Below are 25873 nucleotides of genomic sequence, written 5' to 3'. Positions count from 1 at the left end.
AGTAATAGCTATCATCTCACAAATTTGTTGTGAGAATCACCTGCGATAATAGATAGACATCTTAAATTTCTACATGAATGTCAGCTATTATTCTGGCTCGTTATCAAGGGCCTAAAGGACCCTGAGAGAACTTAAGAGGCTAGTGGCTCAAAGTCCCACCCTCAGCGGTTTTATGAAATCTTGCCCCTCGCTTATAATCTGAAGGTATAACGTATAATCTGCAGAATGAAAATGATTGCCTAGGTTCTAGGAGGCAACTTATTTCCCTCTCTTCTTTATGACTTGATTAGCAAGAAAAAAAATAACAATCTATTTCAGTTCATCATTTTAAGAGGAAGAAGGCCATAAAAATACATTAAGAAAAATCCTGTATACTTCATAGATGCCTCTTTCATGAATCCCAAATAGACTTTTATTGGCATTTAACCCATGCTCATCTGAAAATATTTATCCAATGAACTTGCTACTCACATACTATTTTATTGTACAGTATATGAAAGTGGTATATCATTAACCTCAGAATTTATACATCAACAATGAACTTGGCTAAAAACTTACAATCTAGTTTACAGAGTTACAACCTCAATGTGAGAAGTTGACATATCTGAGTGGGAAAAGTTTAGATTCCTTTCTGAATTTTATCTTTACATTAAAGAAAAAAAGACGAGCTGGACTCACAGAAATTAATCAGCTAGGCAGAGAAGAAAGTGTTCCAGAACGAAAACCCATCCCGAGCACTGTTTTGAAGATTATTTCATGTTAGTGTCACCACATAAAAACCATTCATCTTAACCAATGTGATAAGACACCTTCCCAGAACCCATTTGACATTTTTACTTCTAGGGTCACCTTAGTAACAGCACCTTAACTCTTAAGAAATACTATTGGGAAGTGTAGGAAAAGCTACTTTTCTCTCAATCTTTTTCTTTGATGGAGCTCTGATCTCATGTGTTGCTTAAATGTATTTTTAAAGGTGATGTTTACCTCTCTACAGGAAAAAAAACTGCAAAATGAAAGGATGCATGCCACCCTGAGACAAACCAAAGTTATCTCTAAATATCAATTTTTTTGTTTAAAATTGAGCAATGTTTTAAATATAAATCTTGTCTTTGTTTTTAATTCTGCATGCAGGCCCTGGTGTTCCTATTTCTACCCTGTATGATGGCCACAGTGATCAAGGTACTTCATTTTACATATTCTATTATTTCCCTTGAGTTTATAGTTGACATATCCTGTTGCAAAATGCAATAGTCCAAGGTTTTCTTTTCATTAAGCACCTATTCTATGCCGAACACTGTGCTATGGGGCAGGGGAAAGTCAAAGTTTAGATAAAATATAATTTCTGACTTCCTAAAGGTTACAGATTGGTTAAAGGTAGAAACAAACACAAATGTGAAGTGCTACTTGATCAATGAAATTCAGAATTGCAAAGTCCTTTGAAAGGGACAAGAGAAAAGGATGTCACTGATGGGGGAATCAAGGAAAGTGTCATGGAGAATGTGACCTTTGAACTAGACTTGAACTAGCCTGAGTAGGAATTCTTTTTAGCAAAAAGAGATAGTCAACATTTGGGGAACAATGCAGAGAGACAGGACAATTCAAGGTGTGATCAGCAGGCAAAAAGTCTAAAAAAAGGTAGGCCAGACTACAGAGTGCACAGGGAGAAATAATGTGAGATAAGGCTGGAAAAGTAGGATGGTGACAGAGTATTAGGGACCTTAAATTTCAACCAAAGAGTCCAAAATGAAAAAACAATAGGAAATAGGGAGCTTTCAAGATTTCTGAGCAGATGAGCGGTGTGACCAGATTGGTCTACATAGATTAGTGTGGCAGCATTATGAAGGGTGGATTGGAGAGGAGGAGGAGTAGGAAGATCTATCTGTTAGGAAGTCAGTGCAATTACACAGTCAGAGACCGTGTGGTATAATGGAAAAAAGTGCTAGATTTGGAGATAGGACCTGGGCTCAAATTCCATCTCTGCTTACTGCCCTTGTCAATTTTCAGATCACTTAGAGATATGTAAAATAAGCGGTTGAAATGGGTGGTCTCTAAAGTTCCTTCTAGCTCTTGAAATCTATGATGTTATGAAAATAAGATGATATTCATATGATGACAATGGAAAGAGAGAGGAGGAGGAGGAGGATAGATATAAGAGATAGTGAGGTGCAATCAGTAGGACTTTGTGACTGATGGTATGTGAGATGGAAGGGAGAGAGAGGATTGGAACATAACACTGAGGTTGGAACAATAGGAATCTAGGTGAACCCTAGTGCTACAGAGAGAAATGGCTAAGTCAGAAAGAAGAGCAGGTTGAGGGGAAAGAATGAAAGAAATAGTATTAACTAAGTACATATTATATGCCAGGCACTATGTGCTAAACTCTGAGGATACAAATGTAAAACCAAAAAAAAAACCCACCAAAAAAAGAAAAACCCAAACCCAACCCTGCCCTCAAGAAGTTTATATTCTAAGAGGGAGAAATGTTACACATCAATTGACAGTGTCCAGGAAGGGTAAAGAAGTATGGTTCCAAGCTTCTAAGGTTGAAACAAAACAATCAGTAAGCATTTATGAAGTGCTTACTACTCCCAGACACTGTGTACCTCCTGGGCATGATGTCTGAAGGTCTTAAGAAGATACTGATTTGGATCTATACACCTTGAGGTGCTGGTGGGACATTCAGGTAACTTATATAAAGATGTCCTAAAGGCAGCAGGAATTCTGGGACACAGAAGAGAGACCAATCCAGGAAATACAGGGTGTCCTGAAAATCTTCATGTAGTTTTAAGCTATCTAACCTTAAAACTACACTAAAGGACTTCCCCTCCTCTCACATGTAGACTCAGGAATCATCTGCCTAAAGGTAGGACTTGAAAATGTGAAAAGGTATGACAATGATACTGGTGAGGGAAAAAGTATAGAAAGTGAGGAGAAGAGGTCCAAGGATTCCCTGGGGGGAACATTTGCCAAAGATGAGGAAAGAGAAAGAGAAGCCAGAGAAGAATCAATATAGTATGTTTCCTCTGAAACCAAGGGATGAACTAATTATGAAATGGACAGGGGGAGGAGGGAGGTAATAGTTTCAGATGGTGCAAAGAAGTCAAGATGGAGACTGAAAAAAAAAGCTATTGAGATAAAGCCTGGTTCAAATTTTTTCTCTGACACTCGCTTGCACAACCCTAGGCAAACAATTTCGTTTCTTTGGGTTGTAGTTTGCTCATCTGCAAAAGAAGGCTTCAATGTTCCCTTTTGAGCTCTAAATCTAGAATCCTATAACCTGGAGACTTTGAAGAAGTAGTTTTAGGAGAGTAATAAGGGTGAAAGCTAGGTTTTAGGGGGATGAGGAAAAGAGGGTCAAGAAGTATTAGCATCGGGTACAATTTAGTTGCTAGCATAGGTGCCTGGCACACAGCACTGGGCTTCCTAAAAGCTTATTAAATTAAATCAAAGGTCAAATAATCTCACTTATCAGGGTTCATCAGGCTGAAATGTAATCTTTTATTACATAGATCATTATTATACAAATTTTAAAATACTGTAATCCAAATTATTTACTCTGAAACACAATAACTACGCACTAGAAAAGCACAACATAACAAAGTTAGATGTGATCAGTTAGTCAGTCAGTATTCATTTCTTAACTGCCTACTGTGTTCCAGACTCTGTGTTAAGTGCTGTGCTAAGCCTCAATATATGAGCCCCAATCCCAGTATCAGTCAAACAGAGGAGTTCCTCTATATGTCCCTTAAAGTCGTTCACAGCTGTCCCAGATGTTCTTACTTCCCATAAAGGAAGCCTCATCTGGTTGGCATCCATACAGAACCCATACTAGACTACAGAAACTAAGTAAAATTACAATTGAATCTAACTCAAAATGTAGTCAACAGTAGGTAGAGATGTCTAGAAGGGACATTTGTGTCTATTCACTTTTTATCTAGGATATATCCATATATAAGACACACATTCATGCTTCTTAATTTGTCTTCTCCATTTGAATGTAAACTCCATGGGAGAAGGGATGATTTCACTCTTTGTCTTTATATGCCCATTGCCCAGCACAGTGCCTGGCAAATACTTCCTGATCGATGAGTGAAAAGAAATCAAAGTCATAGTTTCCCAGGGGGCATGCTCTTTGGCACTTACCTATAAAAATATAAGCCAAAAAAAAGGAAGAAGACAGAATTTACACTCTCATCTTCAAGGTTATATTTTTAAGCCAGTACCAGATACAAAGGGAACTAAAGTCCTGTGTTCTTCTCTAGAGGAAAACAAAGAGACAAAAGCCATGTGGACTTTACCTTTTCCATTTTATTAAATGCAAGAATGAACTTCAAAACTGGCTTGAAGTATTTACTTTAAACTATAAAAATTCCATAATGCCTCAGTTATCATTTTTGTGGCATCATTTACTAAGCTGTACTGCATAAACCAAGGAGTTTAGGACTTATTTTGAAGTCTAACCAGTGATTCAAAATTTCACATATGTGCAGTGTGGGTTACAGCATAAATATAGGTGTCTGCGTATAATTTTCTTGTTTGTTTTTGAGGCCAAAGTTGTAGAGATTATCATTCTTTTCAACATCCCATATGCCTTCTGTACCCAGTATGCCTTTTGAGCCAATGGCAACTCCATGTACAGAAGTCATGTTGAGGGGAATGAAAATTTAGAACTTGTGTGTTAAAATTGTGAATTCACACTCCTTTCTAGGTTATATAGCCCATTCTCAAATAATAACTCTTGGAATCACACTGATGTCATTTTCTTGGTTGGTTTAACTAACTCTGAAGTTTAAAATCCAGAAGTTTAATTATTTTTAAATTACCCACAATTCTACCTCCAAATCTTAAGTTTATTTCAAATATCTCAATGGATTTTTGTGCAAACCACCCCTACAGTATTCGCATTTGGGGTAAGATTACGTATTGCATGTTTTAGCCAAAAAGGGCTATTTTATCAGAATGTTTGAAGTATACGAAAACTGAGGGCTATAATGGAAGCCTTTTGGCAAACTTAGATGTAGTTGCAAATACTCCTCCAGTTCCTAATCCTCAAAGGGAATTTTAAAAAAAGAAACAGCACAAAAACAAAAGCCTACAGGATGTTCTTCTCTTGTGTCAATTGCCATTTTCCATGAGTCATCCAGACCCCCATTTAGAAAATGTGGCTAACTCTGCATAAACAGCTTCCCTAGAAAGCCTAGGGTGGCTGTTATAGTTCAGAAGAGGCCATCTATTGCTGGGTACTCATGTATGTATTCCAACTTCACAGGCCTGCAATAGGTCAACGGATTTATTCTGTTTCAAAGCTCAAAAGAGTAAAACATAAATGATCTCTGGTGGAACAAGTGCCTCTTTTTTAGATTCTTTAAGATCAAAGACAGAAAGGAAGTCTGTAGCAATTTTTGCCAAGAAATAGAACTTGTAAGAAAGATGTCTTTAAAGAAACATCTTGCAGATAGAAGTTAGCTCTACTTAAATATTTTAACATCCAATCTGAAGGTTCTCCGATTTCACCAATGTGAATACTCCTCTCACTGGGTCAGACCAAATCTTTCCAGGTTTTAGTAGATCACTTATTGAATAGCTATGGCTGGAAAAATTCATCCCCTAGTAACTACCCTAATGCTGAGGTGCCTCTTGGACACTTGAAGAGTTGGTCCTTGGGGGACAGGCAACCACATCTGCTACTTGATTTATACTTGAAGCCTTTCCTGTTTGGTAAGACTTATCAGAATTTGCTCCCTGCTTGGATAACCTTTGAGAGCCTAGTGTGACTTCAACACACAAAGATTGAGTAAAGCATAAAATTTATAAAAGCCACAGTATGATAGTAAAGCATTTTATAAATGCTTATTGACTGACTGTTAAACCTTATAGTAAGCACAGAGGGGATTTTTGCAAGTTCCTGAAGTTTAATATGCAGAAGAATTTGATTTCCAGTACATTTCTTTTTTAGTGGACAGAAGGAGAAACTACAGTCAGTTCATGTCCTTAGGATGCCAGACAAACAGGTGGAAATCCACACACCCCACACCCACTAAAAAAAAAAAATCCAAGAAGCAGTACAGTTGGTTCTTCCCCACCTGAAATGTACATAAATGAATAAAAGTCTATTTTGGAATAGTTGGGCAGGTGCAGAGATCTGAGTTCTTCAGCATTGTCTTGTCATCATGCAAGTCCTCAACCACTTTCAATTCTTAGCATACTGTAAATCCAAAGAGTGGGCCTGAATTCAAGGAAAGGGAATTGTTTTCTTCATGGATAAAGTTAGTCATAATTAACATTTTTATTTTTTCCCAAAGAAATTAAAATACTTGAAGAAAATAAAGATTTAGAGACAGCGCTGCAAGATATACAAATGCCCAAAGAAGAAATTAACAAACTTGAAGTGGATGGAATTAGTAAGACTTTTAAAAATGTTAATGCACCTATTCACCTCTATTGTTTGCATGGTCATTGCTTGCCTTTTCTTTTTTTTTAGCTGTAATGGAAGAGATGCACAGTTTAGAATGCTCAGTGCACTCTAAGGAATCACTGCCTGACAACCTTGAGAGATTTACTCATCATCTCTAAGCATTAACCAATTGAATGGAATAGAATTCAACATTTAAGTTAAAAACTGATAGTACATTCTTCTAGAGCTCCAACTTTTTGTTACCATTTTTTTATTATTGGCTATTTTAATAAGTTTCCTTGATTTTAATTTTACTTGATATGCCCCTAGAGTAGGCATTAATTCCAGTGCCCTATATTAAGGACCTAGGTGGATAGAGTGAGTGCTAAACCTGCAGGCAAGAAGATGAGTTCAGAGTCTACTTCCAACACTTCATTAGTGGTGTGACTCTGAGCCTCTTTCTGCCTCAGTTTTCTTCTCTGTAAAATGGGGATAGCAACAGTATCTACCTCCCAGAGTTGTTGTAAGGATAAAATGAGATAACATGTAGCACTTTGCAAACCATAAAACACTATATAAATGCTGGCTATTATTATAACTCATTACCATAAAAATGTCTCGAGTAATTTACAAAGAAACTTTTCTTCTTTTTTCAGCTTTGTGGTACAAGATGCTTCTTCCACCTCAATTTGACAGATCAAAGAAGTATCCTTTACTAATTCAGGTGTATGTAGCACTTTATTTTGTTGGAGAAATTTCAGTGTTGTAAATCTTTTGATTGAAGGTTTTCCTTTGATGAAAATGAATAAACTCTTCTTGTTAGCTGCATGTGTTCATCCTGTTTTTAGAGATTTATCTTAATTCTTCCACAAATCAGAGCAAATAAAGTTCAGGGGTGGAGGTTAGAAGTGTGATTTTATGAGTATAGGGGACTCCTAAGTGAGGAAACATCCTATACCAAGGCAAGTCTGCACTTTTTCTGCCATTTATCATTTTATAGAGCTTTCTAGAACATTTAAAGGCTGCCCAAGGGGCAACTGGGTGGTACAGTGGATAGAGTGATGGACCTGGAGTCAGGAAGACTCATCTTCCTGAGTTCAAATCCAGCCTCAGACATTTATTAGTTGTGTGACCCTGGGCAAGTCACTCAACTCTCTTTGCCTCAGTTTTCTCATCTGTAAAATGAACTAGAGAAGGAAGTGATAAATCACTCCAGTATCTTTGCCAAGAAAGTCCCAAATGAGTTCACAAAGATATGACTGAAATGACTCAAAAACAACAACTTTCCCAAGGTCACATAGCTGACTAGGACATGTCAGAATCAAGACTTAAATGCAGATCTTTCTGACTTTGCATCCACTGTCTTACATTGACCCTACAAATAGAGTATATCTATTAAAAATGAATGGATTAGACTTTGTGATTTTAAGATGGACTTGTTTCCATTTCCACTGCTGAACTTGATGGGTAGATCACACTACCTTTACCAAAAAAAGTTTCCACTGAAAATATTGGAAGTCTCAATATTAGCCTTTTGAATGGTGTGGTTTGAGAAGCACTCTTTTCTAACACAAAGAGCACTGGGTCTGAAATGAGATGGGTTCCAATCCTAGGTTCAAATCCTGATTCAGTCAATTATTAACTATGTAACACCAGAAAAGGTCCTTTATGTCTTTGTATCTTTAAGTTCATAAGTTTGTAAAATGAAGGAATTGAACTAGACAACCTCTTGGGTGCCTTTCATATATAAGTCTTATGAAATTATTAAACTGTGGAGACTAGAAATGGATGACATCCAGAAGAATCATACATACTCCAAATTATTTCTGACCTGTACACAGTATCCTTAAGACACCATATTTTTAAATGCATATTTCAGAAAGAAACAGATGGCAAAAAGATAGTTCTAACAACTATATATTTTCTCCTGACATGTTAACCCCATAGGCTTCTCCAATTCTTTTTGGAGAGTGTGCTCAAAGGGTTTCCATTTTTGAGCACTTAGCAAAAGTGTGGTCTTCATTTTAATTGTTTCATTTCGAATATAATTTTACTTTTAATCTCTAGCGAAATTATATTTTTCACTATAAAGTATACTGTGTGATATATATTATAAGGGAGTAGATTTCAGTGATAAAAATCAAAATAAACAGAAAAAAATTAATCTTACCATTTTCTTTAGGTATGGTGGTCCTTGCAGTCAGAGTGTGAGACCTTTATTTTCAGTTAGCTGGATAACATACCTTGCAAGTAAAGAAGACATCATTGTTGCCTTGGTGGATGGCCGGGGAACAGCTTTTCAAGGTGACAAATTGCTGTATGCTGTGTATCGGAAGCTGGGAGTTTATGAAGTTGAGGATCAAATATCTGCTGTAAAGTGAGTGCTTTGCCATATGCCTATTAGTAGAGGCTTAATAAGTGTTATGTACTGATTTTCATTGCCTCTTTTTGGCCTTCCTGGTACCTCCATTTTTCTAACAGCCTCAGACTGCCACTGACTTTAAAGATGATGAACATTTCTTTCCCAGGATTAGAAAAAAGATGCAAGGGAAGATAGCCAAAAAGTATTTACCATGTTTTATATTGGTGGAAGGATCAAAACTATATCCATCTTACTCTGATAGAAGCAATCATCTAGAATTCCCAATAGTTTGTTAAAGTCATCTCATGAATGACAGAACTGTCATCATTATAATTTGGCTATTTATAATTATAAAGATGGTCCACAGGAAATCAGAACATCTTACATCTTTTCAGTTGTTTCTAATTCTATGTCTGATAGACAAGTAGATAGGAAGATAGATAGATAGATGGATAGATGGAAAGATGGATAGATAGATGGATGGATAGATAGATGGATGGATAGATAGATAGACAGAGAGATGATAGATAGATGGATGGATGGATGGATTGATGGATGGATGGATGGATGGATTGATGGATGGATGGAGGGATGGATGGATGTAGAGGTATGGCCTCAGAGTTCTGCCACACTAAAGACTTTTAGATGGATTATTGTTGTTGTTAAACCAGTTATCTCTAGGGAACACCGTGGCCTTACAGATATTTTCTGAACCTCTCTCTTTGTTTTCAGAAAGCATATTTTCAAGAAATACATATTGCTGAAGAGTTAATCTTGGAAAGATAGAAGGAATTTTAAAATTATGCTTCAGAGTCTAGTATTTTCACTCAACCAGACTCATTCCCAAATATAATTTTGTCTCCTTTTTTTGTCAGAAATATTAAGAAAATAGTCATTAGAAGTATTATTCAGAAGCACCATCCATAAATATGTATTGGTATTTATCTATAGTTTCTGAGCCTATGTTATTGTTTCATGTATGGGTAAGTAGTATTGAAAAAGTACATTTTTGTGTCCTTTTCAATGCCCAGCACAGAACCTTTTGACATAGTCCACATTCAAGAGATATTTATTGAAAAAGTAAGCAATTATAACTCCCAAAGCTAAGCTAATTTCAGTCTTGGTCACATAAATCACACACAGGTTTTACACCAGAAAACCAACAGCAATTATATAGCAAGGAAGAACAATTAAACTGTCTCAAGTGAGATAACAGATGTAAAGTGCCTTGCTAACCTTCAAATGCTTTGTAAATATTAACTATTGTTATATCATCATCATCATCATTAGTATTGCCGTTATCACAGATAGTGTATCAGTGGATAGAGAGCTGACCTCAAAACCAGGAAAAGCTGTGATCTAGTTTCATTTCAGTCATATACTGGCTACGGGACTTGGACCAGTCACTTAGCTTTTAAGGATTCTAGGCAATTCTCTATGACTATAAGATACACAAAAAGTGCTAACCTCCATTGGTAGGGGCATTTAATTAACTGAGAGTTACATATAAACAATGAAATCACAGGTCCTGTCTCTATCTTTATTATTATTAATAAGTATTTTTATTAATTTACATTGATCTGCTAAGAATTTTCTTTTAAGTTGTCATTTTTTTTTCAGTTGTGTCTGACTTCATGATTCCATTTGTGGTTTTCTTAACAATGATACTGAAGTGGTTTGCCATTTCCTTCTCCTGCTTATTTTGCAGATAAGGAAATTGAGGCAAACAGGGTTAAGTCAGTTGCCATGGGTCGCACAGCTAGCAAGTAGCTGAGGCCAGACTTGAAGTTAGGTTTTCCCAACTACAGGTCCAGTGCTCTATTCACTGTACCACCTTATTGCCCCTTCTTTTAAGTTAGAAGTCCTTCAAGTCATTAATAGCTGCCAGGAAAGGAATATATATACTCATACACACGTACACATGTATACATATCTGTATATATTCCATACAAATTGCATTTGATACTAATAACTTATATCTTATATTTAAACAGAAGAAGATAATCTTTAATATTAAAAAGTATAGATCCTGATTCATTAATTTATATTTATTCTGCCCTGTCAAAAAGATGTAGTTTCATAAATATTTATATTCACATAAATGATATACATCAAATAATAGAGATTTGCTTGAGTAATAAATGGTAAACTGGTAGGTAAGTTATTAGATAACCAATACAGCCAATGCACAGGTATGGTACTAAATCCCATTAGATTTACCTGGACCTCAGATTTCTTATGTAATATAAACTTGCATGGCAGTATTTTCTATCTCTAAAGACCTGGCTTTAAAAAGGATATTAACATTATTAAACTTGTTGCAACCATTATTCCATAGTGCATTGCGTGCTTTTTTGTCACTGAGGTTCACATTTTTGTATTCTATCATGCAATGGAAACCAACTTTTGGTTTACAAGTTCCAAATGTCTTGTAATCCTGAGGATTACATTAAAATACAAGGATGAACATTATGTCTCATTTGTAATTCAATAGGATCTTTCCCAAGGTTGGTAGAGCTAAAAACTTACTTGTTTTGGCAGTGGTCCTAGTATTTAAAAAAAAAGAAAAGAAAAAAGAAAGAAACACATTCAACCACAGGAACAAAATAAGCTACATACGAAAAACTTCTTTGAACCACAGGTCATTCCACATTTTATTTTATTTATATTTACTTACTACTATAAGTGAAACATGCAAATTTAAGGAGAATGAGTGCTCATGAAGTTGCTCAAGAAATATTTAGCATCTTCTTACATTCCTTGGTTAGCGTGGCCATATTACATGTGAACTCCACAGACAGGTCTTGGTGAAATATGTTACCTCTGATCAACAGAGGATCACCAGATCATCAGCCTAGATCTGACAAGGACCTTAGAGACTATTCAATCCAACCTCTTTCATTTTTAGCACCACAAAATAGGAAAGCACAAATCTCATTGGTTACCATAACAACACCAATTAAATAATGGGATTCATATACAGAAGAGAGTAGGATGGGCTTAGTTATTGCATATCTTTGCTTTCCTCAGTCTTATTGATCTAGAGTCTACAGAAAAACTGAATGTCATTCATTACATCTCTTCTTTCATTTCTTCATTCAATCATGTGATACATTGACATTTTTATTAAGTTCTTACTATGTTCCAAGTTAAGTACTATGTTAAGCGCTACTGACATAAAGAAAAAGCAAAAAACAAGGACTGAAAGTAGAAGATAGTAAAGCACTGACCTGAGTCCCCAAAGGTTTGAGATTTAGGAAGGAAAAAACATGTAGGCAGAACAAGAGTAATGACCTGGTGGACAGCTTTGAGGGAAATCACAGGAAGGATGAAGAGTAGGTGTGGGAGGGCTAAACCATAGGAGAAATGGAAAGATAAAAGATTATGATTGAGTAAAGGAGATTCAGAGATCTCAAATATGAATGTGGAACACTTATGGGTGGTGGCCAGATGAAGGGTATTAACATCCTATGAGTATCTGAGGTGGAATGGAGGAGAAGATCATGGGAGATGAGTAGGTTGAGGCACTGTATTTGAGGGACCATTGACCTATATGTTGAATTCCTTTCAAATGAAGGCAGGATTGAGGTTTCATTGGTTCATTAGGTCATTGTAAAGCCCTGTGCTAAGCTCAGTGGAGGATATAGAGATGCAAAAGACAGAGTCCCTTCCCTCAGAGAGCTTAGATGTAAGAACTGTACATAGTGAATATATCCAGGAATTGGTTCCCCCTGCCGGAACTTTTAGATTAGCCTCTTTTCATGAGCACTTAAAGGACTACAGAAATCAAGGAACTTTCTTAGCTACTGTAAACATATGTGCAACAGTTGTTGGTGCAACAGTAGAGACTGCAGGATGGTGGTATGCTGCTTTTGCTGGAAAGCTATTGCCCCACAAAGGTGAAAGGTAAGCCAGGGAACATGATGCTTTGAGAAACTAAGAAAAATAAAAAGGATAGAATTATAATGATAATCCTGAGAAGGATTCAAACCACAGTTTGAACTCTCCCAGAGGAGTGTCTGGGAATCAGACACCACTATATAATCCCTCCATTGCCTCCCCTACAATTCCCCCCTAAGAACAGAATTGTCCTGCTGAATCTTGTGCAAAATGAGAGCTCAGCCATAAATTATCACTATTCTAATAAAATAAAAAAAAATTAGCTCAAGCAACAATAAATATTCCTTTGTACTATACCACACCTCTCACCCCCACAAAAAAAAAATCCTTAAACAAAACAGGGTGGGAGGTGATTGGCAGGAGCAGAATGATGGAAGCTAATGCCCATCTGCTTCAGGACTTTCATCAGAATACAAAGATTTATAAATGGTCTGGCCCTAAGCAGGATATGTTTTATAGTGTTCAAGTTAGCAAAACAACATAATGGGTATGGCCTCCTTGGCTCTCAATACCCAGATACAATTCAGAACTTTTCAAATTCATCTAAACAAATAATACTATTACCAGAAGTTATGCATCAATGATATTGGGTATGGTACTGGATATATGATATAGTGAGAAGGCTAGGGGAAAAAAGAGAGGCAGGGAGGACTTAAATCTGAAATTAGAGTCCAGGATATGCTAAATGTGGCAGCTTGGCAGCAAAGTTAATATAGTGTTGGGTCTGGAGTAAGGGAAAAATCCTGACTTCAAAATCTGGCCTCAAACACTTACTAGCTGTGTGAGCCTGGGCAAGTCACTTAACCCTCTTTACCTTAATTCCTCATCTGCAAAATGAGCTGGAGAAAGAAACGGCAAACCACTCCAGAATCTTTGCTAAGGAAACCACAAACTGGGTCATAGTCAGAAATCTTCTGAAATGACTGAACAATAATACTCTCTAAATCATAAATTCAATGTCAAATTCCTAATGAATGTTTCAAAACAGAGTACATATTTTTAGATATTTTTATATAATATGTCAGTGAAGAGATTTTTTCCCCTAGGTAGCATGTTAATCCATATCCATTTTCATCTTAAATTGAATCAACATATAGGTTACTGTACTGAGACAGCAAGTTTAGATAAGGCATGATCCCTGTGCTCATAAAGTTTGTAGTCAGATTCATTTAATACACTTCAGTTACCATTTATTAAGTACCATGCATCATGCCAAGCAAGAAGAAACAAAGCTTCAAAATGAACCAGTCCTTGTTCTCTGGCAGTATACATTCTACTGGGGGTAAGGGAGAGTGGAATAAAGCATGGAAGCAGATAAGTAAAAACAAAGAAATTTCAGAGATTAAGAGAGAGGACTCACAATTGGGAGAATCAGGAAAGGCCTTGTGGAGGAGGTGGTACTTGAGTTGAGGCGTGAAGGGAACTAGAGATACCATTATAGTGCAGAGGTCAGGAGAAAGCGAATATTCTATGCTCAGCTGCCGTTTTTGAAAAGGTGGGAGATGGAATATTGTGAATGGAGCATAGGAAGGAACAGATACGCATATACTTAAATAATATATGATAACAGTATTAAAGAGGTAGAAACAAAGCACTATGTGAGGTTGTTATATGTGGAAACCATATCTAGCTTAGATGGACTATAAAGGATGTGGCTGGTAGAAATATGTATAAAATTAGAATCATAAAGCAAAATCTGGGTAGGATCTCAGAGGTCATCTAGTCCAAACCCATTCATTTTACATGAGGAAACTGAGGTCTCAAAATGTTTAATAACTTGTGCAATGTCACATTGGTAACATTTGCACCCAGGTCCTCTGACTCCAGTGAATATTCTTTCTGCTACTACATGCTGCCTCTCTAAGGTGGAAGAGTAAGGTGCTACCAGAATGCGGATGCTCTTGATTTTTCGGGTAGCCACATTACTATCTAGAAAATAGGGAGCCATTGAAGATTGATGAGCAAAAGAACTAGTTGAACACATAAGGAAGGTTAGTCTGGCAGTGACATAAGGGATGTATTGGAAGGCAGAGAGGGTAAAGTTGGGCAGATCCATTAAGAGGACAGTCTTAAAGTGGCAGCAAAGGGGAACAGAGGGACATAAGAGATAATAGATAGAACTTAGTGACCAATGAGCTTCCAAAATGGATAAAGAGGAATCACCAATTATTCCAAGATTTCAAACATAGGAAACTAGGTGTTATTATCAAAAATAGTAAAGTCAGAAGGAGAAGTAACAATAATAAATAACAGCTAGCACTTATAACCGATTCACAAAGCACTTTACAAATATCATCTCATTTGATCCTCACAACCATCCTGAGAAACAAGTGTTATCATTATCCCTATTTCACATATGAAGAAACCAAGGCAGGCAAAGTATAAGTGATTTGCCCAGGGTCACATAGCTAACAGCTGAGGCTGGATTTGAACTCATTTCTTCCTGACTCCAGGTCCAACTCTATCCCCTGTGGCAGCTATCTGTTCTTGCAAGTTTAGGGGAAAGTGAATTCTTATATAGTAACTATTGTAAAAGTTGAATCTAGTGGTGGCCAAGAACCAGATAAAACATACCCTTTTAAAATAACCTGCTAATTTCACTAAGCTAATCATCGATGCTTTTAAAATCCTTTCCAAGTACTTATCTGCAATTGATCCTCTATACATCTTGCTTATACATAGTTGTTTTTATGTTGTCTTTCCCATCAGACCTTAGTTCTCTGAGAGCAGGAACTGTCTATAGAATTTCTTTGTATCCTCATGCTTATTGACTGATAGATTTAAGGACAGGGGTAGTGTTTCTATTACCTTCATCATCATCCACAAACACTTTGCACACAATGAGGCTATAAATGTGTGTAATCTAAATCAAAATCTATCCTGAAGTTCCTTAGGATTCAAGAGTGGGAGCAGACCAAGACATCAGAATGAAAGGAACATTTAGACAAAAAAATCAGATTGGACACAAGTCCAATAAGAATTCCTGGAAGAGCTAAAGAAAGGATCATTTTAAAGAGCAAAACAAAGAGATTTTAAGAATCAAATAAGAGAAGTAGAGGAAGAATTGAGAGAAGAAATAAGAGTAATGCAAGAAAATTATGAAAAGAGCGTTAACAACTTGGTAAAAGAGGCAGAGGAACATAATTCCTTAAAAATCAGAATTGACCAAATGGAAAAAGAGGTACAAAAGTACACTAAAGAAAATAATTCCTCAAAAAATGAGAATTGGGCAAGTCAAAACTATTGCCTCCATGAGACATCAAGAAATAATGAAACAAAGTCAAAAGAACAAAAAAATAGAAGAGAATGTGATATATCTCACAGGAAAACAAATTGACCTGAAAATAGATTGAGGAGAGATAATTAAGAATTATTAGTCTACCTGAAAGCCATAATCAAAAAAAAAAAAACATTATAGTCCAGGAAATTATAAAGGAAAATTGTCCAAATATCTCTTAGAACCAGAGGGCAAATTAGGAACTGAAAGAATCCACTGATCACCTCTTAAAAGAGATTCCAAAATGAAAATCCCAGGAATATTATAGTCAAATTCCAGAGTTCCCAGATCAAGGAGAAAATATTTAAAGCAGTCAAAAAGAAACCATTTAAATACTGTGGAGCTATAGTCAGGCTCACACAAGATTTTGTATCTACCACCATAAAGAATAAATATGATATTCCAGAATGCAAAAGTGCTAGAATTGCAACCAAGAATAACTTACCTAGCAAAACTGAGTATAATGCAAAGAATTGGGGGTGGGAGAGGAATGGATATTTAATGAAATAGAAGACTTCTAAGTATTCCTAATGAAAAATAGAAAATGTGACATTCAAACACAAGATTCAAAAGAAGCATGAACAAGGATATGATTTTCCTCTCAAGATTGCTTTTACTGCATCCAGGAAATTCTGAATCATATTCATGACTTCTCAGCAGGACTATTGCAATAGCCTCCTAATGATCCCTGCAACAACTGGGTTTTTTTCTAGATTCTAGCTGAAAAAGATAACTCCATGTTTGACCCATCTATACAGTGGAAAGTTCCTATTTACTCAAAAGCTGGTTAAGTCACCTTCTTTTATGCAGGGTCTACAAGGTTGTCCTGATCATAATTAGTTTGACAAACTTTTATAATCAAAATATCCTTGTGGTTAACAATGGCAGGGAGAGATAGGGGTGAGGGGGAAGAAGGGTATCACAGTCTGTCCACTCACTGACTGTCCCAATGTTTTCCCTCCCCTTGATTCCCTATGAATCTGCCTAATAACAGGAGTCAGATATAAAGATAGTGATCCAGAATTCTGGGCTCTTTTTAAAGAACACCTCCTACTATACACCTAAGCCACTAGCCATGTTTGTCCATCAGTTTGAAGGACTATGGAGTGACACTCTGCCTGAGTTACGATCCTTGAGCACTTGTATTTTTTCTTAGTACCTCACCTAAAATCTCCTCACGAACCCTGCCTCAGGTTTCTGACTACTCAAGTCCATCCATCACACAGTTGTCAAAATGGTTTTCCTAAAGTGTTGGTCTAGTTATGCCACCTCCTCCAACTTCCCATGCAATATTTTCCAATGGCTACTTCCAGAATCAAATATAAACTCTTCTGTTTGGCATTCTAAAAAAAGAAGATGAAAAAGAATTCAGGAGCGCATTTTATTGAGCTTAATGCTTTTAGATTGTGTAATAGCCCTTTGACTTATTTTTACTACCACATGTGTTCTTGTTTAATTTCCTTGTTAACTATTACATGACCATTTCCTGTTCGAGTCATCCTTTTCAGGATAAAACAAGGAAGGAGGGTATTAAAAATTTCCTCTGTTCTCAGGTAGCATCTGTTATTTGCTTTTTCTCATCCATCTAAGGCAGTCTCATTGCTAGCTTCTGGATAATCATAAAGCCATAAATTGCATTTTATATCTCAGAAGTGGCCATCAAGCAAGCATCAGCGGCAAAGAAAAAAAATTTAAGATATTAATTTTTTCCCCTCCATCGTTTAACATCTTCCACCTTAACACAGAATCTGGCCCAGGCTATGGAGGAGTGGTTGAAATAAGTAGCAATTTGCTGTCTGTTTTCTCTGCTTTCCTGGCAACAGCATTTGCATGGACACTGATGCTTTACTTCTCCCTCCCAAATCCTCAGTTGCACCTAGAGCTCCAGGTGACAGCTGTGACTAACAGTACCTCATCCTGTTTGCTTATGCATAGAGATTATAGCAGCTTTGCTTGGATAACTTTGCCAGTCATCCACACCTTTGGAACCTACACACTGTGAGCATTAGAGTCAAGGGAGAATGTGTCTGAAATCCTTTTAAGAAACTCACGGAGTCAACAAATCACAATTACTCACCCCTATGCCCAGATGGCAGTGAACAAAAACCTGAACGGCATGAATAAAGAACATTTTATGGCTCTATCTACATTACCTCTGTCTTTTTGCCTATTTCTGTTGGAATATGGACACTGTGCCATTGCTTTTCTGCAGGTTCATTCTGGTACTGCATCTGTTTCTTGGGAATTTTCTCAAGTTTCTTCCTAACCAGCACTGAATTAAACCACAGTTGGTGTAGACCACATGCCATCACTAGGTACTTGGCAATTCAGCAATGAGGTCCCTTTAAATAAGGCCTTTCATGTTTGTTTCTTGACATTGACCAATGAATCCTATGAATCTCTTCTCAGAATAATGTTTTTAAATGCATAAAATAAAATGCATAGGATTATGAAGGAAACTGCTATATCAAAATTATATTGAATGACAAATTAAGTTGAAATACAGATACTAGGGGGCCTGAAATTCTTTTGCCCTTTGTAGAAAGTGAAGCTGATATCCTCGTCACCATTTGTAAACTGTCCATTAGGGTCAATGAGTTTGAAAAAAAAAGAAGAAGTTGACTTTTTAAAAATTATTTAGCTCTTGAATAAATATAATTCATAATAAGTATAGTGTGTATATATTTTAACATGTGTTTCCTTTACTTTAGAAAATTCATAGAAATGGGTTTCATTGATGAAAAGAGAATAGCCATATGGGGCTGGGTAAGTTGTTTTGTATATTTCTATGCCTGATAGTCAATGGAACTATAATTATTTTCTAACATGTTCTATATGGTTACCTTGATTCTATTTTCCACCATAGAGTGAAGTGAAAATTTAGCAATATTTGTTTGATCAATCTATCAATAAGAATTTATTAAGTGCCCAAATGCCAGTCATTGTGCCAGTACTAGAAATAGAAATGCAAAAGGAAAACAGTCCTCAAGGAGCTTACATGCTATCAGGAGAGGCATATATTGGGATATACAAAACTGAAAGAAAATAGATAAAATGTGATAGAGGTCAGTGGTACTCACAGCTGAGGGAATCGGGAAAGGCTTTATGCAAAAAGTAGCCCTTTAGAGGTATCTTGAAAGAAACCAAGATTTGCAAGAGGTAGAAGTGAGGGGAAGTCCATTCCAGGCATGGAGGACATGGCATAGAGATGAGTAATGGAGTGCCTTGTTTGAGGAACAGTAAAAAGACTAGATTGACTAGATTGTAGGATGCAAGGTTGGGAGAGATCTTAGTGTATTATAAGGCTGGAAAGGTATGTTGGGGACAAGATGAGAAGGGCTTAATGCTTAACAGAGGAGATATTTGTTCCTAGAGATAGTAGGGAGCCACTGGAATTTGTGAGTAGGGGAGTGACATGATAAAATAACCTTTTAGGAAAATCACTTTGGAAAACTCCACTTTGTGGAGGATGGATTGACTTGGGGACAGTCAATTTAGATCATTTAGATCCCTCCCCCTTTTTATTTCTAATGAGTTTCTTTTTTGTGAATTGTCTTTCTCCACTGATAAAATTAACTAATAATTCCACTACTTAAACTAACTGGCAATTTGCCAGGTGGCTACTATATTCTAGGAAAGACTGGACAACATGCTAAAAATTGGGAAGACTCAGAAGATTTAAGTTTCTTTTCTTTTAAAATCTTGGACATCTTTTTTTTTTTTTTTTGGTGTGTCCTTTTTTCATTATTCACTCATGCTTCTCTAGCCCTCTGGTATTTTGGCCTGTGAACTTTTAAAATGTAACCTCCTTAATATACAGCCCAATCCAGTCACATCCTGGCTTTCTCATATTTTCTTTGGCAAGCAAAGTCCTACACCAGACCTAATTTCCATTTGTTTGAAAAAGAGGGGAGTAAGTAGCTTTCAGTTTCTTGTTTGTAGGTCATAGAGATAGTTTCTTACATTTGAAGAGCAGTTTCAAGTAGGAAAAAATGTACACTGACTGAAATAGTGGCATCCTGTGTTGGGCACAGCTGGTGAGGTAATGAGAACTGATGGAAAATATTGGCACATTCTTCTGATTTTCTTATTATAAATTATTCTAATTACAGATCAAGAAAGTTTCCAATTTTCTTCCCCTTTCAGCTGGACTTATATTCTGACTAGCTAATGGCTGTTATTTTATAATGATTTGCTCTGCTTGCTTTTCTTGGCTATCTTTTCTTTAAGGGGCCCCCATGATGTGGAGTGAGTGAAATCAAGCCTGAAACAGTTTGCAGGATTCATCTCCACCCTTAACAGAGTGGCCAAACCACTCATATTGTGAATGAAGGGAAAGTTATCTCCCAAAACTGGCTATTTAGTCCCTCTTAAAATAGACAAGTACAACTACCTAGACCAAGTGGAATGTGGTAATAGATGAAGTATCCCAGTGAAGTATTTCAGAAATGAATTTCCTTATTGTGTATCCATGTTGTAATTCCCAGAGTAAATGATCTCAATACCCAAATGTTAGGTGTAACAATTATATAAAATTATAGTCATTTTCCTTTTATTGAAGTTCTGATGCAGGTTTTAATCATAATAATAATAATAATATCAAACTTTTTAAAACTAAAAGCTATTTCCTCATTCCCTTTATCTTTCTTAAGGGACATATAGGTATAAAGGGATCTTGGAGGGTAGCTATGATTTAGAGTTCACCCTTGTGCACAAATAACTCCCCTATCACCTAAAATTTCACCACTATTCAGATGTACAAAAAATCTTGGAAGGAATAACACATCAAACCCAAATGACATATAAATGTATGTATGCATGCATGCATGTATGTATGTGTGCATGTATGTGCTTGTGTGTATATGTGTCTATATATGTGTGTACATACATATTATATACTTGCACGTATATATCCCTCTGTACACTCTCTCCTTACCTCCAGACCCTCATCACCAATTGCCTATTAGACATTCACAACGAAATATCCCTTGAGCCTCTTCAACTCAACATGACCAAAACAGAACTGATTTATCTTTTCCCTAGAACACATCCCTCTCCTGAACTTCCCTATTTCTGTCAAGGAAATTGCCATCCTTCTAGTCATCCAGACTTACAGCCTCAACTCCCCTCTCTCTCCCACCCCACATATCCAGACAGTTGCCAAGTCTTATCAATTCTACTCCCACAACATCTCTCACATCTGTTCCCTTCTTTCCACTCAATCACCAACCTCCTCTTACCAACACTAGCTGAACTTCCTACTTCAAGGCTTCTCCATTTCCAATTTCTCCTCCAAACACCTACCAAAGTGATATTCTGAAAGTACGAGTCTGACCCTGTCAGTCCCTGGCTAAATAAGCTACAGTAGATTCTTATTAACTAGGGACCATATGTATCCCTATGTATATGTGTCTAGTATGAAATACGTACTCCTTTGTTTGGAATTTAAAACCCTTTACAACCTGGAACCAATCTGCTTTTTCAGGTTCATTAAACATTACTGCCCTTCATGCATTCATTGGTTCATCTAGAGGGACCTCCTTACTGTTCCTTTCACTCAAAAAAAGTCAAGTGCAAGTCATGTCATCATTTCTCTGACGGCATGGTCTTCTTCAGCAACAAAGGACGAACATACATGTACAACACGCGTTTCTGCCTTCTTGTCTCTACCTATTAGAATATTTAGTTTCCTTTAAACTCAACTCAAATACTGCCTTCTACATGAGGCCTCTCCAGACTTCCTCAACACAAAAATTGCCTTGTACTAACCTTTTATATACTTATAAATGTACATGCATAATGGCTCTCTGGAGAGAATATAAACTCCTTTCATTTTTGTCTTTGTATCTCCAGTACTGTTCCTATGCTTAATAAACTCTTGTTGATTATTGACTGATTGAAAATACAATATCAGTTCCTGATTGATTCATAAAATTCATTTCTGGAGCCACTAGGTGGCACATGGATAGGAGCACCAGCCCTGGAGTCAGGAGGATCTGAGTTCAAATGAGAACTCAGGCACTTGACACTTACTAACTGTGTGACCCTGGGCAAATCACTTAACTCTGATTGCTTGGCAAAAATAAAATAAAATAAAATTCATTTCCAAGTCAGTTGGGAGCCAAGCTCTAAACAGGAAGGAGATGAAGGAAGGGGAAAATATAGTGACAAGTCTGGGTGGGTAGCCAAAATATAGCATAAATTCTGGGTGGTGACTAATGAAATAAAAAGTGAGAGGGTACCAAGACAGATGAGGTCTTGGGTCAGCTCTGCCACAGAAGTTGTGGTTTTCCAGATCCTTTCAAAGAGCATGGAACAAGATGTTTATCCAGAAGTCACATTGTCTCCTCAGAGTCCTGAACCAAAGACACATTCACCACACAAGATACTCTCACGCAGGTGTTTTTAGGCTCCAGCGTCACGGAGGAAAATATGTTTCCATGACTCCTAGATTCTATATAATACCAATTCGGGGCCAAATAACTTTGTTTCTCTCAGCTCAAGATCTATTTCTCTATAGACATAATTACCTAGGCAATTTGGTCTTAAATAATCCACACACTACATTTTCCTCAACTACCTCATGGGCATCTTAAGCTTTTTTCATTCTTCCCTCCCCCCCCCCCCCCCCACCGCCCTCCTCCCTGCTTTTAGCGTTTCCACAGCATTCTTTGGCATTTTGTGGCCTGGAGGCACATGCAGTGTAAAGTGCACATGCTTTGTGTTCAGAACCAAGGCTGCAGTGAAGTTGTACAATGCAACACTGGGCAAGTGCTGCCAGAAACACCTTCAATTCATTACATGTTTGATTTTGAATTAATTTTTGGTCGTTCAGAAATCTTTGACTGTTGACAATTTTTTTATGGCCCCGACGTGGGGTTGAGACCCACAGTTTAGGAATCTGTACTAGACCAAAGAGAAAATACAACTTTATTGAAAAGGGTGAACAGTATTTGCTTTGCCTTGGGGTATTGGCACTGGATGGTGGCACAGGTAGGAGTTATGGGGCAAAAGTTACTTCCTGTTTGCTTGTTGCTGGTTTTCTCTCATGCTCAGAAAGCTTTCTCTCCTGACCTTGGCCTCTTAGCTTCCCTGGCTTCCTTCAAGGCTCAGGTCAATCCCCTCTTCTGGGATTCTCCCTCCTTTTCCCTCCTTCTCCCTCATTCCCAGCACATTCCCTCTGAAAATACATTTCACTTATCCCAGCTATTTTTTAGATGTAAAGTTTTTCATGTTGCCTCCCATTAGAAGTGAGCTTATTGAGGGTAGGGGCTGTGGTTTTGCCTTTCTTTGTACCCCCTGTACATAGCACAGTCACTGGCATATGGTAAGCATTTTAAAAATATTTAGTAGCTAATTGATCAACTGACTTGGTCTTAGTCTTCTAGGGAAGTAACATGCATCCCTACCTTTTCACATTTTTTGTCCTTAACATATAAAATGTCTGGTGTATGTTGAATGTTAGAACCAGAAGGAATAGTGATCTCTCTTTTCTTTTTTTTTTAGTGATCCTCTTAGCCTGACTCCTTCAATTTCACAGTAATGATAATAAAGTTAACATTTAAACAGTGCTTTAATGTTTTGCAATGGCCCCTGTATGTATTATCTTATTTGGCATACACAGCAGCAGCTCATAACCAGAAGCCTTTCTACTATGCTCACATTTTTACACCTTGCACGCCTCCATACTCTGTGATCCAGCAACACTGGCCTCCTTGCAGCTCCTCCAACATGACTCTCCATCTCCCAACTCTGGGCATTTTCACTGGCTGGCTGCCAAGCCTGGAGCTCTCTCCTACCTCATCCCACTTCCTGGCTTTCCTCAGTCTCAGCTAAAGTCTCACCTTCTGCAAGAAGTCTTTTCCACTCCTTAATCTTATTGCCTTCCCTCTGAGGTTATTTCCAATTTATGCTGTATATATTTGGGGTTTTTTACATGTGGTATCCCCTAGTAGACTACAAACTCCTTAAAAGCAGAGACTCTGCTTGTATACCCAGCATTAGCGGACACATAGAAAGTGCTTTAAAAATGCTTAATGGATTGACTTACTCAAAATCAGAGTCAAAAGAAGAATTTGAATTCAGTGACTTCAAGGTTGGCACTCTATTCATTATCCTACATAATTTGTAGAGGAGAAAACTCAGAAATAGGAAGGGCAAATGAGTGGCTCATTGTCACCCAGCTAGAAAGGGACAGAGCTAGGGCTCCAGTTCAGACTTTTTCCCTTTGCTATGGAGCTGTCCACTTTTTCAGTGAAATCTAGTATATTTATGGATTCCTCAATATGGGCCCAGCACTGTATTTCATGTTGTTTGTTTTTAGTGCATTGGAGAATTGAGTCAGTTAGATCGAAGAGATACAAGAGTAGGTATTGTCTAAATTACTGGGCTTAGAATGTGGTTATGGCTTTGTGTAGTTAATTTAATGAAGCCTGTCTAATGAGGTGGTGTTGAACAAGCAAGAGTTCCAAAGATGGATTCCTTTCTTTTCTAGTAGTCAAAGTCAGTTCAGATCAGTAGAGATCAACAGTGAAAATGGGAATTATGCCACAAGAAGGATTCCACATCTGCCTTTTTAAGGCTATTACACAGAGGGCCAGTGGGAAAAGATACCAGCATACTTGTCATGGCTGTTATGTTGTTATTCAGTCATTTTGTTTTGTCTGACTCCATGTGACTCCACTGACTTTTTTCAAGGGTTTTTTGGGGTTTTTTTTGGCAAAGACACTAAAATCGTTTGCCATTTCCTTCTCCAATGTGTTCCCATTTTATAGATGAGAAACTGAGGCAAATAAGGGTTAAGTGACTTGCCCAGGGTCACATAACTAGGGAGTATCTAAGGTCAGATTTTAACACAGATCTTCCTGACTCCAAGCCTGGTGCTCTATCCTCTCTATATACCACCCAGCTGCCCCAGTATCATAGCTATTCAGAGCCATAAATAATGCTGGACACATGAAGTTTTTGCTTCAGGGTGCTAACATTGGGGAAGGGGTCTCCTGTGCTTCCTTTCTAAAGCCACTGAAAGCCCTCATAGATGTCTAGAAGCAGAGAATATACAAGTCTTCCTGCCACCATGCTAAATTAAGCTGTGCTGCTATGTCACTTCTTTCCCAGAGCTGCTTCCCCTTGCCCCATGGTTTGATTGTCTCTTCCTGTGCCACTGTACCTCTTTCCCTCCCCTTTCTGGGGTAGAACCTACAGTCAGGTTACCTTCTGGACTGTCACCTAGCATTCTCCCCAACTAACTGGGTGTGCTCCAGTATAAGCTATGTTCACCTAAAGTATTTTGTAAATCTCAACATGATTTCCTATGTAAATGAAACTATGTTTTAAATAATACTTCAAAGAAAATGGCAAGATGCCTCCAAGTGCAAAGGACAACACTCTAGAATTCTCATTTCAGCTCTGCTAAGCGAGCTCTTTCTCACCTCCGGTACCCACTCTGCCTGGGAGGCACACCCACATGTCAGAGCATAAAAAGTCATCTCTACTTGCAGAATTAGTTTTCTAAACTGGGTGAGATTTAAAATGTGCATCCATGGTCATTCTATCTCTCTGGGAATTTTGGTTTTTCTTTCGATAGACTCCAGATATTTAATTCACCTTAGGTTGAATCTGAAATTTCATCTACAATCAATGTGATCATTCACATAGAGAGAGAAGATTGATTCCAGAAGTTCTGACCTGAAAGGCTGAAATAAATGTCATTATGAGTATTATTCCAGTACTTTGCAATCTCTGGTCACTTTGCAGATCTAGAAGTAAAACGAGGTGGTACATTATTTCTCTTTGGGAAGTATGAACCATTTCAATAAAATCAAGAACGATAACGAGGTTCTTTGAATAAAGAACCCAAGCTCATTCTACAGTCCTAAGAAGCTAAAATTAAGAGTGAAATAGCTTCAGTTCCCAAAATAGTTGTTGTTAGTCTGCTAAT

The 25873-nt window shown here is 37.3% G+C and overlaps 1 protein-coding gene across 1 annotated transcript in view; it reads left to right on the top strand.

Annotated features, from left to right (window-relative positions):
* FAP (fibroblast activation protein alpha) overlaps window positions 1-25873 on the top strand; it is a 90540-nt gene that overhangs the window by 57445 nt on the left and 7222 nt on the right. The window contains exons 17-21 of the mRNA XM_072612159.1: window positions 1132-1179; window positions 6303-6401; window positions 7051-7120; window positions 8577-8771; window positions 18645-18699. Coding sequence (XP_072468260.1) covers window positions 1132-1179; window positions 6303-6401; window positions 7051-7120; window positions 8577-8771; window positions 18645-18699 — 467 coding nt within the window. The remainder of the gene's footprint in view (window positions 1-1131; window positions 1180-6302; window positions 6402-7050; window positions 7121-8576; window positions 8772-18644; window positions 18700-25873) is intronic.

Source organism: Notamacropus eugenii, chromosome 5, assembly GCF_028372415.1.
Source record: "Notamacropus eugenii isolate mMacEug1 chromosome 5, mMacEug1.pri_v2, whole genome shotgun sequence".
NCBI classification, from domain to species: domain Eukaryota; kingdom Metazoa; phylum Chordata; class Mammalia; order Diprotodontia; family Macropodidae; genus Notamacropus; species Notamacropus eugenii.
The sequence above is the reverse complement of the archived record's forward strand: the minus strand, read 5'-3'. Positions and strand labels throughout refer to the sequence as shown.